Below are 19,032 nucleotides of genomic sequence, written 5' to 3'. Positions count from 1 at the left end.
GAAAAGTGCATCAGCCTTTTTATTTTTGGTCCCAGGAAGATAAGAGACCATGAAGTTAAAACGGGAAAAGAACAAGACCCACCTGGCCTGTCGAGAATTGAGTCGATGAGCAGTCTCTAGGTAAGTCAGATTTTTGTGGTCAGTGAGAATTTGAATGGGGTTGGCGGTACCCTCTAGCCAATGATGCCATTCGGTCAGGGCCATCTTAATGGCTAAGAGTTCATGATTATCCACATCGTAATTCCTCTCTGCAGGAGTAAAGCATTTAGAGAAAAAGGCTACAGGGCGCAACTTGGAAGTTTAAGGATCCCTTTAGTTAAGACTGCCCCACCCACAACTTTGAAGGCATCAACCTTGAAAGTGAACTGCAGGTCAGGATCAGGATGGCGGAGCACAGGAGCAGAACAAAAGGCTTTTTTCACTTTTTTTCAAGAAGAGATAAGGCATTCATGGCTTCAGGAGGCCAATTTTTACAGTCTTTGTTCCGCTTAGTCAACTCAGTGAGTGGAGCAACTATCTGGGAAACGTTCTTCATAAACTTGGGGTAATAATTGGAAAACCCCAAGAATCTCTGTAGTTCCTTTAATGAAGTTGGTTGAGGCTATTCCAGAACTGCTTTGAGCTTAGAAGGATCCATGGCAAAACCCTCCTTCGAGATGACAAGCCAAGGAACTGGATCTGGACTTGATCAAACTTATATTTCTCCAGTTTGGCTACCAGAGAATTGTCTCTGAGGCAGAGAAGTATCTGTCTCATGTGTTCATGATGCTCCTCAAGGGTGGAAGAGAAAATAAGGATATCATCCAGGTAGACAATGACAGTGCGATTGAGGAGGTCATGGAAGACATTGTTGACAAATGCTTGAAAGACTGCAGGGGCATTACACAGCCCAAAGGGCATTACAAGGTATTTGTAATGCCCTGATCTTGTGTTGAAGGCAGTCTTCCATTCATGCCCTGGGAAGATACGGCTAGGATTGTACGCCCCATGTAGGTACAACTTGGTGCAGTAGCGAGCATTCTGAAGTAAATTTTTAAGTTCAGTGATCAAAGCAATGGGATAGCGATTCTTGATAGTGATGTTGTGTAGGGCTCTGTAGTCAATACATGGTCTGAGCCCACTGTCCTTTTTACTGACAAAAAAGAAGCCAGCCCCGGCAGGAGAGGAGGAAGGGCGAATAAAGCCTTTAGCTAGGTTTTCTTGAATATAGTCCTCCATGGACTTGGTTTTAGCTTTGGAGAGTGGTTAAGTCCTCCCTTTAGGAAGTGGGGCTCCAGGAAAGTGGTCAATTTTGCAGTCGTAAGGACGGTGGGGTGGCAGCACATCAGCTGCTTTCATTTCAAAGACGTCTGTGAAATCCGCATATACTGAGGGAAGGTTTGAAGGGGTCTGTAGACTGGCTATGGGAATGCGGAGAAGAGGAGTAACCTTAGCAAGGCAGGAGTGGAAGCAGGATGTACTCCAGGAGGCCAACTGTCCCTCGGCCCAGCCAAACTGTGGATTGTGTATACAAAGCAAAGGAAGACCAAGGATGACAAGTTGTGCTGGAGAATGAATGACATCAAACTGCAACTGTTCGGTTTGAAGGACTCTCACAGTCAGGGTTAGGGGTATTGATTAAAAATGGATTAGCCTGATCCAAGGGGAGTGCCATCTAGAGTAGTTATCTTGAGACATTGTTTTTTCTGCAGAAGAGGTAAGCCTGCCTGAATCATAAAACGGTGATCAAGAAAATTTCCAGCTGCCCCTGAATCAATATAGGATTGAGCATGGACAGAATTCTGAAGGAAGGTCATGGTAACAGGTACCAGGATCCGAGAGTATTGAGGGGATTTAGTAGTGACCACGCTTAGAGGTACCCCAATATTATCCTCTAAGCATTGGCTTTTCCCGGAAGAATATCACAGTTCTTAAGCTGCTGTGAGTTAGAACCACAATAGAAACATAGTCTCAATCTCCTTCTCTGTCTTTCGGATTTAGAGGGCTTGAGGGAGGAGAGATCCATGGGTTCCTCTACAGAGGCATTTGGAGGTGCTGAAGGGGTAGAGGATAGTCTAGAAACTGGACAAGTAAGAGGACCCTTGTCTCTCCTGGAAGTGAGAATCTAGACTGATACAAAGTGATACAAATTCATCAAGGAAAGAAGGAACATCACGATAAGTAAGTTCGTCCTTGAGGTGTTCATGCAAACCTCTCCTAAAAGCCGCCTTGAGGGCACTGCCGTCCCAACTGGTCTCAAATGCCAAGGTGCAAAACTCAATGGCATATTGTGCCACAATCCTATTGCTCTAGCGGAGATCCAAGATTCTGCAGCAAAAGCATGGCCAGAAGTCCCAAACATAGAAGATAATGCAGTAATGAAAGCATCAGCATTGTTCAGGAGTTGAGTGCTCTGTTCCAAAAGGGGATAGAACCAGGCCAGGGCCTTGTCTTTCAATAAAGAAATGATAAAGGTGACCTTTGACTGATGAGACTGGAAGGTGTGAGGATGATTGAAAAAGTGCAGCCTGCACTGGTTAAGAAAACCCATATAGTCAGTAGTACCATCGTACTTGTTAGGCAAAGGTATCCGGGGTATGTTTCCAGAAGCAGGGGAAGAGGATACAGCACTGGCAACTGGGACTGGCTGCGCAACAACAGTAGTAGTATTCTTTTCTGCAACCAATAAGGAGAGCATAGCGGATATAGCTTCTAGTTTAGAGTCCACATTCTGCAAGTGTACAGTATGGGTTCCCAGCATCTGTCCCTGAAGATGGACTGCTCTTGCAACCTCATTTGGATCCATGACCCAAGTATAATGTAATACTTGTGGGATATTACTCTATCAACCAAACTTGGCCAGTGGTCTTCTTATCCAGGCATCGAGTGGAGTGATAGGAAATAAAACCTCATTGTAAAATGAGGTAAGCAGTACTCACAGTAGGCAGGGAAGTCCTTAGCGGCAATAGGAAGGAAATCCGGCAGAATAGAAGTTCAGGGGTAAACCAATAGAAGGACCAGGAACAGGCATATTCAGCAACAAAGAGAAATCCAACAGTATAACAGTTCAGGGGTAAACCATTAGAATGGTCAGACAAGCAGAGTTCAGCAACTGTATAACAATCCAGCAGTTTTAGGCAGGCAGCGTGATCAGACAAGCAGAGTTCAGCAATAGTATATCAATCCAGCAGTTTAGGGCTTAACAGGCAGAGTGGTCAGACAAGCAGAGTTCAGCAGCAGTATATCAACCCAGCAGTTTAGGGGTTAACAGGCAGAGTGGTCAGAAAAGCAGAGTTCAGCAGCAGTATATCAATCCATCAGTTTAGAGGTTAACAGGCAGAGTGGTCAAACAAGCAGAGGTCAGCAACAATATAACAGTCCAGCATACAGCAACAATAACACCCAGGAGAACACTAAGTAACACCTATACTTGGGCAGTGCATGTAAGCACTGCAGGTACTTACATAGGTGCCGATTACAAAGAGGACACACAGGTGTACACAGGAGCGGCATCCAGGATGGAGATGCAGCATGTGGCGATGATGTCATCACCGCACACTCTGAAGTACCACCTGCATCTATGGCAATGGCCATAGCAACAAGTCACCACCGCAATAGTGAGAAGCGGTTCGGCGGCGTGACATCACCTTTCTTATAAAAACGATCCAAAACTATACAAAATTGCTGATATCTGCTATTATTATATGTACTATCCTGAACTCTAGTCTTCCACTTATATCTAACTTACGCATGTAGTTTGAGGAATACATTTTTTAGTTTTAATATAAATGTTTGTGTTTTATAATATTGGCGCTTAATGTACGAATGAATATAGAAGGGCTATATGTTTTTTGTTATTTTTGCTACAGCATCCACTTATAACAATAAAGATGCTTTTAGGCATATTTATATAGTATTTATATGTGTTTATTATAAAACATGAATAGGCACTTTAACCATTACCTCTGAACGTATAAAGGACATGAATATAAAATTCCACCTTTAATTTTCCTTGAATTTTTTTCCAGCCAATTGGAAAGAAGGGAGGCCTTTATAGGGTGCAAAGTAATTCACAAATGTATGTCTTGATAAAGATTAGAGTAGGGCGAAATGCATTGACCGGGACCCATACATTACTTTGCAACAGTGGACATAGCCATATCTGTTTGGAAGTACACCCACCCTGAGGAGTTCATAGTTTGAATGGAGGGAGGTGTATATGAAACACAAGGACCCACTGGAATGATACGTTGAAGTTAAATTGCATCTAGCGTAAGTGGCTACTGTAACTCTTTTTACCAATAGCGCTATTGAACTTTTCAAATTGACAGCTACGACCTTTGACCATTAATGGCAGTCACGTGATCCAATTCCAGTCGAGGAAATCAACTGGCTGCACCTTCCCTCTGGACGCGGGGAGATCCACTGAGGGAAAACAAAGTGTGCTAGCTACACAACGAAGGTATAGAATCTAACCATCTTCCATCCTCTAGTCATCCCTCTGGATGCGGTGAGATACGCTGAGAGGGATACCGAGCTTGCGAGTTCGACAACGAAGGTAACCAATTAACCACCTTCCTTCTTCCAGCCTAAGTTCACTGCTAACCTATTTAAACCATAACGGTTCTTATACCATCTTTTGCATTGCACATATCGGGTGGACATAAGCCCATGGGACACCAGACAATGTGCAGAGACTTTTAGCAAATATTAACCTATTATTAATTAATTGTGGCATAAGCCTCCTATTTGACTCACTAAGCATTAGGGTGGACTTTTTCATGTTGTTTTAAAGCTACTGTTAATTGTGATTAGCGCTGCCATTTTTCACTTTTTTATACATTTTTTTTTGTTTATCTTAGAGGGATATTCTTAGTAGCAGCATGATCTGTATAACTCTTGGGAGCTTTTAACCTTTATTTTTACATTTGAGCGGTTGTCATGACAATATCAGTGCAAATGTTGTAGGATACGGCATTAACTAGTAGAAATTCTGGGCAGCTTTTTGCTATGATAGGTAGCCGGATGAAGTGATTTACTATCTGACCTGTGTTTCTATGATGCTAATGGTATTTTGTATTTGTGTAATTATGTTTGCACTGATTTTAAATGGCACTAGGGAGACCGGTAGAGAGGTTTTAAGGCAAGCTATGGGTGAGTAAATGTTTGATATCACTTTTGTGGTGTCTGACGAAGGGGCTAAAACCCAGAAACGTTACTAAATAAAAAAGTGACAATACTACAAACTCTGGAGAGTGCGTCTGTTTTTGCTGAGTATGTATATACATATATATTTATGTGACAAGATCCACTTACAGTTTTTGAAGTCCCGCTTGAAAAATCTTCATCCCGGCGGCGAAGTCCTCATCCAAGTGGCCTCTTCATACGGTCACCGTCGTACACTGATCTTTAATGCAAGGTACGCGATTCAAGATGGCGTCCCTTGCATTCCTATTGGCTGAAAAATTTGAATCAGCCAATAGAACGAGAACTGCTTAAATCAGCCATTAGGATTTTAGCAGCTCTAATTCCTATTGGCTGATTCAAAATTTTCAGCCAATAGGAATGCAAGGGACACCATCTTGAATCGCATACCTTGCATTGAAGATTCAGTGTACGGCGGCGACCGTATGAAGAGGATGCTTTGCATCGGATGTCTTCAGGATGGACCCGCTCCGCCGGGATCAAGATAGATGATACTTCCTGAATGAAGATAGAAGTGGCCGTCTTTATGAAGACTTCTCGCCACTTGGATGAGGGCTTCGCCACCGGGATGAAGATTGAAGAGGCCGCCTGGATGAATACTTCTTGCCGCCTGGATGAGAACTTTGCCGCCAGGATGAAGATTGAAGTTCAAGCAGGACTTCAAAAACTGTAAGTGGATCTTCAGGGGTTAGTGATAGGTTTTTTTAAGGATTTTTGGTTGGGTTTTTTTTAGTTTAGGGTTTGCGCATGTAAAAGGGCTATATGCCCTTTTAAGGGCAATGCCCATCCAAATGCCCTTTTCAGGGCAATGGGACGCTTAGAATTTTTTTGAGTTAGGTTTTTTTATTTTGAGGGGTTGGTTGGTGGGTTTTACTGTCGGGGGTTTTTTTGTATTTTTTGTTCAGGGAAAAGAGCTGATATCTTTTGGGCAATGCTCCACAAAAAGCCCTTTTAAGGGGTATTGGTACTTTACTATAGGCTAGTTTTTTTTTTATTTTGGGTGGGCTTTTTTATTTTGATAGGGCTATTAGATTAGGTGTAATTCTTTTTTATTTTTGATCATTTCGTTTGTTATTTTCCGTAATTTAGCGTTTGTTATTTTTTATAATTTAGTAAAAAAAATTTGTTGTAATTATATACTTTGTAATGTTAGGATTAGAAGTTAATATTTTTTTAATGTGGTTGTGATATCGGGAGCGGCAGATTACGGGTTAATAAACATAATATAGTATTTGCAAGGAGGGAAGGCCTTGGTTTAGGGGTTAATAGGTAGTTTATGGGTGTTTAGTGTAGTTTGTAGCAGTTTAGTTATGAGTTTTATGTTACAGATTTGCAGCGTAAAATTCATAACTACTGCTTTTAGATGGCGGTACAGATCTTGTTATTTTAGAACGTAACGCTGTTTTTTCAGCCAGAACGCAAAACTTGCAATGGCAGCGCTATTAAAATCCCATTAAAAAAAGTAATTTTTTAGAGTGCGGTACGAAACATTGCGTTACAGGCTAAAAGGCTTGTGGTACACCTATACCGACAAGACTTGTAATGGCTGCGTTGCTGTTTTGACGCTGAAAATACCAAATTTTCAGCGTCAAAAGACGAACGCACAGACTAGCACAGATCTAGCTGAGTGTTTGTTATTTTTTGTAATGTTAGGTTTTAGTGTAAAGCAGGTTAGGTTTTATTTTACATGCCTAAACCCTAATCTAAAAATAAAACCCACCCAAAAAAAGCCTTTAAAAAAACCTAACACTAATCCTCGATGCTCCACTTACAGTTTTCGAAGTCCTGCTTGAACGATCTTCATCCCGGCGGAGAAGTCCTCATCCAGGCCGCAGAAGTCTTCATTCAGGCGGCCTTTTCATTCTTCATCCCGGCTGCAAAGTCCTCATCCAAGGGGCGAGAAGTCTTTATCCAGCGGCCTCTTCAATCTTCATCCAGACGACATCTTCTATCTTGATCCTTGGAGGTGATGGTCCTTGGCGGTGGTGATCCTCGGCGGTGTGGAGGCTCCTCTTCATGCGATCATCCGCCGCACACTGAAGATTAAATCCAAAGTACACCATGCATTCCTATTGGCTGACATTTTCACATCAGCCAATAGGATGATAGCAAGTGAAATCCTATTGACTCTTAACCAGCCAATAAGATTTCACTTGCTCTCATCCTATTGGCTAATGTGAAAATGTCAGCCAATAGGAATTTCAAGGTACCCCAATAAATATAGGGTACCTTGGATTTAATCTTCAGTGTGCGGTGGAGGATCGCATGAAGAGGAATCTCCACGCCGCCAAGGAGCACCACCACCGGGGACCGCGGCCAAGGACCATCTCGGCCTCCGAGGATCGCCACATCTAGAAACACCACTCCGCATCTCTGCTTCATGCTGCCTTCTCTGTGGATGAAGATGATGGACCCGTATGGAAGAAGTTTTTCTCCGCCGGACTTCAGGACCTGTGAGTGTCTATTTGGGGCTTTGGTATTAGGCTTTTTTTTTATTTTTATGTTTTTTTTTTTTTTTTTAACTTAGGTTTTTTTGGGCACTTTGCAAAAGAGCTAAATTCCATTTTAAGGGCAGTGCCAAAGAGCTAAATGCCCTTTTGACCATACAAATGCCTTTTTCAGGGCAATGGGTAGTTTAGGTTTTTTTTTAGTGTTAGTTTTTTATTTTGGGGGGTTTGGTGGGTGGGGGTTTTACTGTTAGGGGATCTTAGTATGTTTAATTCTTAAAAGAGCTGTTTAACTTAGGGCAATGCCCTACAAAAAGCCCTTATGAGGGCTATTGGTAGTTTAGCATTAGATTAGGGGATGTTTTTATTTTGGGGGAATTTGGTTTTTTATTTTCTGTAATGTTAGCCTTTTTTATTTTTTGTAATCGTAGCTTTTTTTGTCAACTTAGATTTTTTTATTTTGCAAGTAATGTAGTTGTTTATTATTTTAAGAAATTAAGGGGTTAATTTAAGGGTTGTTAGGTGAGGGGATTTAATATTTCATTTATTTATGTGCGTTGTGGGATTGGCGGAGTAGGAGTTAATAGTTAAGATTAGATTACTGCGTTAGTGGTGGATGGCGGTTTAGGAGTTAATAGATTTAGTTAGTAGTTTGCAGTGTTAGGGTTGATAGATTTAGGGGTTAATAATTGTATTTGCTTTGAAGGGTTGGCGGTGTAGGAGTTAATAATTAAATTAGTTGACTGCGTTGGTGGTGGATGGCGGTTTAGGGGTTAATAATTTTTTTTTTTTTTTTATTAAAACTTAGTGCGGGCGATTGTTGTTTTTTTAATACTTGATGCGGGTGGTTAGTTTTTGCTTTTGTAATGCTCCGTTTGCCTTCGCTGCATCCCGGTGGATTCCGAAAATGGCATTGTGGTGGCTGGAATTCTTTTGGCCTCACTCTGCCAACATTCCATTGAGGATGCGTGCACAACTGCCGATGGACATTACAAACGCAATTATAGTATTGATGTATTGCATAAATATGTTTTACATTTTACTTTACTGCAAAGGGCTCTAATGCACTTCTAAATATGTGTACATATGTATTTATGTGTTTATATGTGTATATATGTCTGTAAATACATATATACACATATAAATACATAAATACATATGTACACATATATAGATATTTATATATACATCTTTAGAGAAGTATATGTATGTCTATGTTAAAGCCTTTTCACACCTGAGATCTCATATCTTTGAGTGCTTATAACTTTTTTGTGCAATATATTTTTTAAATAATTTTTATTAGATGGTGTTATTATGAGTGTAAGTGTACTTTGTAATGTATTTTTTATGTGTTTTGTTACTTTTTTTTGTTTCACGAAACAGTTAACCAGAGTTCTAAGGTCGCACTAACCCGACGAGCGTTAACTTCATCTGCACTCAATTGATCTTGGTCACTTTTAACTTGTAATACCAGTGCAATTTAATCTGAGCGCAAAAGAAAGCGAAAACCAGACATCGCTCGCACTCAAACGTTTGCGCTCCACACGCGCTCAAACGTTTGCGCTCCACGCGTAATCTAGCCCTTAAATGGTAAGAATGCCAACTAATGAAACATTGGGAAGATAGGCGGAGAGATGTTCAATAAGATTTAGAACATGATATCTTTATAATAATATTCTTTAGCAACCATACGGGTGTCTATCAATCATGTCACTACTGGTTGGGTTCTTGCCCAGTCATCTTTCTCACTTTTTTTTACAGTAAAAGGACCTGATACAACACAATAGGTTGGTGAAATCAAATATTTTTATAATTAATTGGATAATAATTACCTACACAATAAATTAAATTGGTTAAAAAATGAAAAAAATCACAAACATTTAAACTTATACAAAAATGTTTTGTAAAATCAGATATGATAAAAATGGAAAACAAATCTAGTGATTGTTAGCAAAGCAAATCACTTTTATATATATTGTATAAAATAATGAAAGGATGGAGAGCCATTCTGCATGTTTGTGATGGCACTCTGTGACATCATTTAATATTAGCTTATATATATTATGATATTTTAAGAAAACAATTTAGCAAAATAAATTACCAAAATGAATATAACTGCATTTTAAGTTTAATAATTTTGTAACTTGTTATTTTAGGGAAAGATTGCAAGTGGAGCGCTAAATATCTCTTAAATGAAAGCGATATTTGTGTCCCACTGTGTAATACCAGCGCTCGCTAATGTGCGCTGGTATTACAAGTTCAGAGCAATGTGAACGCGAACTCACACAAGAGCGCATCCATAGGTAACTTTAGCGCCAGCAAAGGGGGTAAGTAGCGCAACAATGGCAGCAAATGTAAATAAATGTGTATATGCTAATATACATATATATTTATGTGTTAATATGAGTATATACACATATTAACACATAAATATATATTAATATAAGTATATACTTATATATTGACTAAAAACACAGTTCCCTTAAACCATTATGTAAAGGTAGTTTTCAGTGCCGTTTTTTTTTTTTTTTTAAAAACACCACTCTCACCAACTTTAACCCCAAAATACTGCCTAGTGCAGTAATATTATTAAAAAAAATAAAGATGCTGCTATCTTTATTTTTTAATAAAATACACTAGAAAGTATTTGGGGGGCATTTGGGGCATATTTATCAAATTAACCAGAGGTCTGACCTCTGGTTAATTTTATAAGTGCTAATTGCTACCGCAAGCTCGCCACTTGTAAAGGCTGATTAATTATTGAGAACCCGCAAATGGGCAAATTTGCCCATATGCGTGCATGCAATAATTTAGAGCTCCACTTATAATCTAAACCCTTAATGTGTGAGTCAAATAATATAAAAACACACTTTAGAAGCTTTAAACACAAGTGGCAAATCTTTATTACAGTTAATTAATTTGACGTTAATGTAGCCAAACCTTTTTAAAGAACCCTAAGCGCCAACTTTAAAAAAAAAATAATTGAATAAAATAATTTTATTTAGCAGGATTGTCAATTCTAAAAGCCTGCCAACTAGCCAAAGAAATGGAGGGGTTGGTACTGCCTGCTGTATAGCAGGAAAAAAACTGCCATAGATATGTGGCATCACAGTGGATTGGGGAGGTAAATGCTGGCCAGGGGCTAAAAATCCTTTCAGTTTTGCAAATTCATCTTCCATAGTCAGACAGTACTTTAGGAAATTCTTTAACAAAATATTTTTTAAAGGGACACTAAACCCAAAAATTTTCTTTCATGATTCAGGTAGAGAATACAATTTTAAACAACATTCCAATATAATTCTATTATCTAATTTGCTTCATTCTTTAGATATACTTTGTTGAAGAAATAGCAATGTACATGTGTGAACCAATCACCCAAGGCATCTATGTGCAGCACCCAATCAGCAGCTACTGAGCCTATCTAGATATGCTTTTCAGCAAAGAATATCAAGAGAATGAAGCAAATTAGATAACAGAAGTAAATTAGAAAATTGTTTAAAATTGCACGCTCTATCTGAAGCATGAAAGAAAAAAAATGGGCTTTATGTCCCTTTAAACAATAGTGAGTTTAGTATTTATTTAAGAAGGACAACACTTAAAGAATACATTTGTAGCAAGTGTTAATAAATCACATGGTATTTTAAAGTCTATATGGTCACTTACCTTTTTCAGTCCAGAAATTTCATCTGGTAAAAGGATGAACAGGCTCATGTCACCCTTTCCATATGGTAACTCAATTACTTTGGCATTCAAATTTTCTATAATTCCAATTTTAAAATCTTCTTTTTGGGTCATCATTTGAACTGGTTTGAAATTTTTCTAAAAATAAAGAAAGCTTTAATGTATTAATAAAATATGGAATGTGGTCAATATCTTTCATAAATAACCGTTGCCTTTATATATACAGTGGGTATTGAAAAGCATCACCCCCCCCCTTGAAAATAATCACATTTTGTTGCTTTGCAGCCTGAAATAAAGACAGCCACAGTTTTTGTCTATCCAGTTGTATTTACTCAGTGCAACTTATAACATGTGAAAGATATAACACCAATGTGTCAGGCAAAAATAAAGACAATTAAAAAACAGAATCACTGAGTTGCAAAAAGGATCACCCCCTCCTAAAATAACTTGTAAACTCAATCAGGTGTAGCTAATCGCTTTCTCAATGGCACACGCAAAGCCATTTGACCTTCAACTGTAATCAGCTGTGGGCATATTGATTAGCTCAGCAGAAAAAGAGCTTTACTGGAGCATCTCAGTCCCTGGTAGTGCAACTAAAGCAAACAATCAACTATGGGTGGCAAGGCACTGTCAAAAGATCTCTGGGATAAAGTTGTGGACAGGCGCAAGTCAGGAGAGGGATACAAAAAAATAGCTAAGGCTTTATCAAAGCATATATTAGCACAGTGAATTCTATTATTAGGAAGTGGAAGGTATTTGGTACAACACAGATCCTCTCTGGATCAGGACATCGAGAATATAATCGTGACCAATTATAGAGCCAGGATTACTATGCAATATTTCTTAATACATACTTTCTTTCCATATGTTCTAGGTACTCATTGTGTATATATTATGTAAATTATGTATACATAATACTGATCTTACTTCGAAGTATTGCTTTTTCTACTTACAAACCTTGACCTAGATTACGAGTTTTGCTAACAAGCAGCTTTCTCTCACTGCTCACTTACATGCAGCCCTGGTATTACGAGTTTTTCTAAACCCGGCGTTAAAAGACAAGAAGTGAGCGTAGAGCAAAATTTTGCTCCAAATCTCACTTCAATACCAGCGCTGCTTAAGTCAGCGGTGAGCTGGTGTAACGTGCTGGTGCACGATTTCCCCATAGGAATCAATGGGGAGAGCCGGCTAAAAAAAAGTCTAACACCTGCAAAAAAGCAGCGTAAAACTCAGTAACGCAGCCCCATTGATTCCTATGGGGAAATAAAATTTATGTTTACACCTAACACCCTAACATGAACCCGAGTCTAAACACCCCTAATCTTACACTTATTAACCCCTAATCTGCCACCCCCAACATTGCTGACGCCTACATTATATTTATTAACCCCTAATCTGCTGCCCCCAATGTCGCCGCAACCTACCTACACTTATTAACCCCTAATATGCCGCCCCCAACGTCACTGCCACTATAATAAACATATTAACCCCTAAATCTAAGTCTAACCCTAACCCTAACACCCCCTAACTTAAATATAATTACAATAAATCTAAATAAAATTACTATAGTTAACTAAATTATTCTTATTTAAAACTAAATACTTACCTATAAAATAAACCCTAAGCTAGCTACAATATAACTAATAGTTACATTGTATCTAGCTTAGGCTTTATTTTTATTTTACAGGCAAGTTTGTATTTATTTTAACTAGGTAGAATAGTTATTAAATAGTTAACTATTTAATAACTATCCAGCTAAAATAAATACAAATTTACCTGTAAAATAAAACCTAACCTAAGTTACACTAACACCTAACACTACACTATAGTTAAATAAATTAACTAAATTAAATACAATTACCTAAATTAAATTAAATTAGCTAAAGTACAAAAAAAACCACTAAATCACAGAAAATAATAAACAAATTACAGATATTTAAACTAATTACACCTAATCTAATAGCCCTATCAAAATAAAAAGCCCCCCCAAAATAAAAAAAACCTAGCCTAAAAGGGGGCATTTAAAGGGCCTTTTGCGGGGCATTGTCCCAAAGTAATCAACTCTTTTACTTTAAAACAAAATACAAACAACCCCCCCCAACAGTAAAACCCACCACCCACACAACCAACCCCCCAAATAAATTACTATCTAAAAAAAAACTAAGCTCCCCATTGCCCTGAAAAAGGCATTTGGATGGCCCAAAGTCCCTAACCTTTAAAATAAAACTCACCCAATACACCCTTAAAAAAACCTAACTCTAACCCCCTGAAGATCGTTTTACCGGGAGAAGTCTTCATCCAAGCTGTTCCAAAGTCCTCAACAAAGCCGAGAGAAGTCTTCATCCAAGCCAGGCGAAGTGGTCCTCCAGACGGGCAAAAGTCTTCATCCAGACGGCATCTTCTATCTTCATCCATCCGGTGCGGAGCGGGTCCATCTTGTAGACATCCAACGCGGAACATCCTCTTCATCCGATGACTAACACAGAATGAAGGTACCTTTAAGTGACGTCATCCAATATGGCGTCCCTTAGATTTTGATTAAAACAATAGAATGCGAGCTCAATCCTATTGGCTGATTAGATCAGCCAATAGGATTGAACTTTAATCCTATTGGCTGATTGCATCAGCCAATAAGATTTTTTCTACCTTAATTCCGATTGGCTGATAGAATTCTATCAGCCAATCAGAATCTAAGGGATGCCATCTTGGATGACGTCACTTAAAGGTACCTTAATTCAACTTTAGTCGTCGGATGAAGAGGATGCTCTGCGTCAGATGTCTTGAAGATGAACCCGCTTCGCGCAGGATGGATGAAGATAGAAGATGCCATGTGGATGAAGACTTCTGCCCGTCTGAAGGACCACTTCGCCCGGCTTGGATAAAGACTTCTCCTGGCTTTGTTAAGGACTTCGGCCCGGCTTAGATGAAGACTTCTCCCGGTAAGTCGATCTTCAGGGGGTTAGTGTTAGGTTTTTTTAAGGGTTTATTGGGTGGGTTTTATTTTTAGGTTAGGGACTTTGGGCCTGCAAAAGAGCTAACTGCCCTTTTAAGGGCAATGCCCATCCAAATGCCCTTTTCAGGGCAATGGGAAGCTTAGGTTTTTTTAGATATTATTTTATTTGGGGGGCTGGTTGTGTGGGTGGTGGGTTTTACTGTTGGGGGGGTTGTTTGTATTTTTTTCAGGTAAAAAAGCTGATTACTTTGGGGCAATGCCCCGCAAAAGGCCCTTTTAAGGGCTATTGGTAGTTTAGGCTAGGGTTTTTTTTTTGGGGGGGGGGCTTTTTTATTTTGATAGGGCTATTAGATTTGGTGTAATTAGTTTAAATATCTGTAATTTGTTTATTATTTTCTGTAATTTAGTGTTTGATTTTTTTTGTACTTTAGCTAATTTAATTTAATTTAGGTAATTGTATTTAATTTAGTTAATTTATTTAATTATAGTGTAGTGTTAGGTGTTAGTGTAACTTAGGCTAGGTTTTATTTTACAGGTAATTTTTTATTTATTTTAGCTAGGTAGTTAGTAAATAGTTAATAACTATTTACTAACTATTCTATCTAGTTAAAATAAATACAAACTTGCCTGTAAAATCAAAATAAACCCTAAGATAGATACAATGGCCTCTAGTTATCAAGCCATCAACCTCAAATATGCTTGAATTCTGCAGCGTATTTGTGGCGAGGCTGATTTGCTGTAGTTATCAAGCACTACAGCCTGGCAAGAGTAGAATATAGTGACGTAAGCAAGGATCCACTGGACTCAGTCCGACACAGATCGATTCTTACGTCACTCCAGATGTTCCGAACGCAAGTTTGGCACAATCTGACTACTTTTGGGAGTTATCAAAAAACTAGCAGGTAGGCTCGGCACTTTTCCGGCCCAGCGTACCTGGTTTTCAATCTGCCGCCCTGGAGGTGGCGGATCCCATAGGAATCAATGGGAGTCTGACCATAGCGAAAGCTCATGTTCGCTGCTGCCCGACATCCCATTGATTCCTATGGGAAACATCTGCACCTAACACCCTAACATGTACCCCTAGTCTAAACACCCCTAATCTGCCCCCCTACACCGCCGCCACTTATATTAAACATGGTAACCCCTTAACCGCCGCTCCCGGAGCCCACCGCCACTCTAATAAACTTATTAATCCCTAATCCGCCGCTCCCGGACCCCGCCGCAACTATACTAATTATATTAACCCCTAAACCACCGCTCCCGGGCCCCGCCACCACCTACATAATACCTATTAACCCATATCCTGCCCCCCCTGCACTGCCGCCACCTATAATAAATTTATTAACCCCTATCCTGCCCCCCTACACCGCTGCCACTATAATAAATTTATTAACCCCTAAACCTAAGTCTAACCCTAACCCTAACACCCCCATTACTTAAATATTAATTAAATACATCTAATAAATATTATTCTTATTAACTAAATTAATCCTATTTAAAACGAAATACTTACCTTTAAAATAAACCCTAATATAGCTACAATCTAACTAATAATTATATTGTAGCTATTTTAGGATTTATTTTTATTTTACAGGCAAGTTTGTATTTATTTTAACTAGGTAGAATAGCTATTAAATAGTTATTAACTATTTAATAGATACCTAGTTAAAATAAAAACAAATTTACATGTAAAATAAAAACTAACCTAAGTTACAATTACACCTAACACTACACTATCATTAAATAAATTATTCCTATTTAAAACTAAATACTTACCTGTAAAATAAGCCCTAATATAGCTACAATGTAATTAATAATTACATTGTAGCTATTTTAGCATTTAAATTTATTTTACAGGTAACTTTGTATTTATTTTAACTAGGTACAATAGTTATTAAATAGTTATTAACTATTTAATAACTACCTAGATAAAAGAAATACAAATTTACCTGTAAAATAAATCCTAACCTAAGTAACAATTAAACACTACACTATCATTAAATAAATTAAATTAATTAACTACAAATACCTACAATTAAATAGAATTAAATAAACTAACTAAAGTACAAAAAACAAAAAAACCTGTTACAAAAAATAAAAAAAATAAGTTAAAAAAATAAAAAATTATTACAAGATTTTTAAGCTAATTACACCTAATCTAAGCCTCCTGATAAAATAACAAAGCCCCCCAAAATAAAAAAATGCCCTACCCTATTCTAAATTACAAAAGTTAACAGCTCTATTACCAGCCCTTAAAAGGGCCTTTTGCGGGGCATGCCCGAAAGTAATCAGCTCTTTTGCGTGTAAAAAAAATACAACCCCCAACATTAAAACCCACCACCCACATACCCCTACTCTAACCCACCCAAACCCCCCTTAAAAAAAACTAAGATCTCCCTACCTTGAGTTGTCTTCAGCCAGCCGGCCACCGATGGAACAGAAGATGACATCCGGAGCGGCTGAAGTCATCATCCAAGGGGCGCTGAAGAGGTCTTCCATCCGATAGAAGTCTTCATCCATGCGGCATCTTCAATCTTCATCCAACTGGAGCGGAGCCTTCTTCAAACGAGCCGACGCAGAGCCTTCCTCTTCAAACGACGCCTACACGACGAATGGATATTCCTTTAAGTGACGTCATCCAAGATGGTGTCCCTCGAATTCCGATTGGCTGATAGGATTCTATCAGCCAATCGGAATTAAGGTAGGAAAAATCTGATTGGCTGATGCAATCACCCAATCAGATTGAGCTTGCATTCTATTGGCTGATTGGAACAGCCAATAGAATGCAAGCTCAATCTGATTGGCTGATTGGATCAGCCAATCGGATTGAACTTCAATCTGATTGGCTGATTGCATCAGCCAATCAGATTTTTCCTACCTTAATTCCGATTGGCTGATAGAATCCTATCAGCCAATCGGAATTTGAGGGACTCCATCTTGGATGACATCACTTAAAGGAATATCCATTTGTCGGGTAGGAGTCGCTGGAAGAGGATGGCTCCGCGTTGGCTCGTTTGAAGAAGTCTCCGCTCCGCTCCGGATGGATGAAGATTGAAGACGCCGCATGGATGAAAACTTCTATCGGATGGAAGACCTCTTCAGCCCCCTTTGGATGATGACTTTGGACGCTCCGGATGTCCTCTTCTGTTCCATCGGTGGCCGGCTGGCTGAAGACTACTCAAGGTAGGGAGATCTTCAGGGGGGTTAGTGTTAGGTGTTTTTAAGGGGGGTTTGGGTGGGTTAGAGTAGGGGTATGTGGGTGGTGGGTTTTAATGTTGGGGGGGTTGTATTTTTTTTACATGCAAAAGAGCTGATTACTTTGGGGCATGCCCCGCAAAAGGCCCTTTTAAGGGCTGGTAATAGAGCTGTTAACTTTTGTAATTTAGAATAAGGTATGGTATATTTTTATTTTGGGGGCTTTGTTATTTTATTAGGGGGCTTAGATTAGGTGTAATAAGCTTAAAAATCTTGTAAATTCTTTTATTTTTTGTAATTTTTATTTTTTTATTTTTTGTAACTTATTTTTTTTTATTTTTTGTACTTTAGTTAGTTTATTTAATTGTATTTAATTGTAGGTATTTGTAGTTAATTAATTTAATTTATTTAATGATAGTGTAGTGTTAGGTTTAATTGTAACTTAGGTTAGGATTTATTTTACAGGTAAATTTGTATTTCTTTTAGCTAGGTAGTTATTAAATAGTTAATAACTATTTAATAACTATTGTACCTAGTTAAAATAAATACAAAGTTACCTGTAAAATAAATTTAAATGCTAAAATAGCTACAATGTAATTATTAATTACATTGTAGCTATATTAGGGTTTATTTTACAGGTAAGTATTTAGTTTTAGATAGGAATAATTAATTTAATGATAGTGTAGTGTTAGGTGTAATTGTAACTTAGGTTAGTTTTATTTTACAGGTAAATTTGTCTTTATTTTAACTAGGTAGCTATTAAATAGTTAATAACTATTTAATAGCTATTGTACTTAGTTAAAATAAATTGAAATTTGCCTGTAAAATAAAAATAAATCCTAAAATAGCTACAATATAATTATTACTTATATTGTAGCTATATTAGGGTTTATTTTAAAGGTAAGTTTTTAGTTTTAAATAGGATTAATTTAGTTAATAATGGTAATTTTATTTAGATTTATTTAATTAATTAATATTTAAGTTAGGGTTAGGGTTAGACTTAGGTTTAGGGGTTAATAATTTTATTATAGGTTGCGGCGGTATAGGGGGGCAAGATAGGGGTTAATTAATTTAATATAGGTGGTGGCGGTGTAGGGGGGCAGATTAGGGGTTAATAAATTTATTATAAGTGGCGACGTGTAGGGGGGTCAGATTAGGGGTTAATAAGTTTAATATAGGTGGCGGTGAGGTCCGGGATCCGCAGGATAGGGGTTAATAAATTTATTATGGGTGGCGGCGGTATAGGGGGGGCAGGATAGGGGTTAATAGGTATAATGTAGGTTGCTGCAGGGTCCGGGAGCGGCGGTTTAGGGGTTAATACATTTATTATAGTTGCGGCGGAGTCTAGGAGCGGAGGTTTAGGGGGTAATAACTTTATTTAGTTGCAGGGTCGGGGTCTAGGAGCGGAGGTTTAGGGGGTAATAACTTTATTTAGTTGCGGGGGGCTCCGGGGGCGCTTGTATAGGAGGTAGAACAGTATAGTATAGTGTGAGTGCTTAGTGACAGGGGTATTAATAAAGCTGTAGAAAAGCCGAAGAGCAGCGAGATCGATGTGTGATAACTATCACAGTC

At 38.4% G+C, this 19,032-nt stretch overlaps 1 protein-coding gene across 1 annotated transcript in view; it reads right to left on the bottom strand.

The window, feature by feature from the left end:
* Positions 1-19,032, bottom strand: part of LOC128660691 (ovalbumin-related protein X-like) — a 58,181-nt gene that overhangs the window by 6,828 nt on the left and 32,321 nt on the right. Inside the window, exon 7 of the mRNA XM_053714646.1 lies at positions 11,295-11,450. Coding sequence (XP_053570621.1) covers positions 11,295-11,450 — 156 coding nt within the window. The remainder of the gene's footprint in view (positions 1-11,294; positions 11,451-19,032) is intronic.

Source organism: Bombina bombina, chromosome 5 (genome assembly GCF_027579735.1).
Source record: "Bombina bombina isolate aBomBom1 chromosome 5, aBomBom1.pri, whole genome shotgun sequence".
Lineage (NCBI taxonomy): Eukaryota > Metazoa > Chordata > Amphibia > Anura > Bombinatoridae > Bombina > Bombina bombina.
This window is presented reverse-complemented; position numbering and strand designations above follow the sequence as displayed.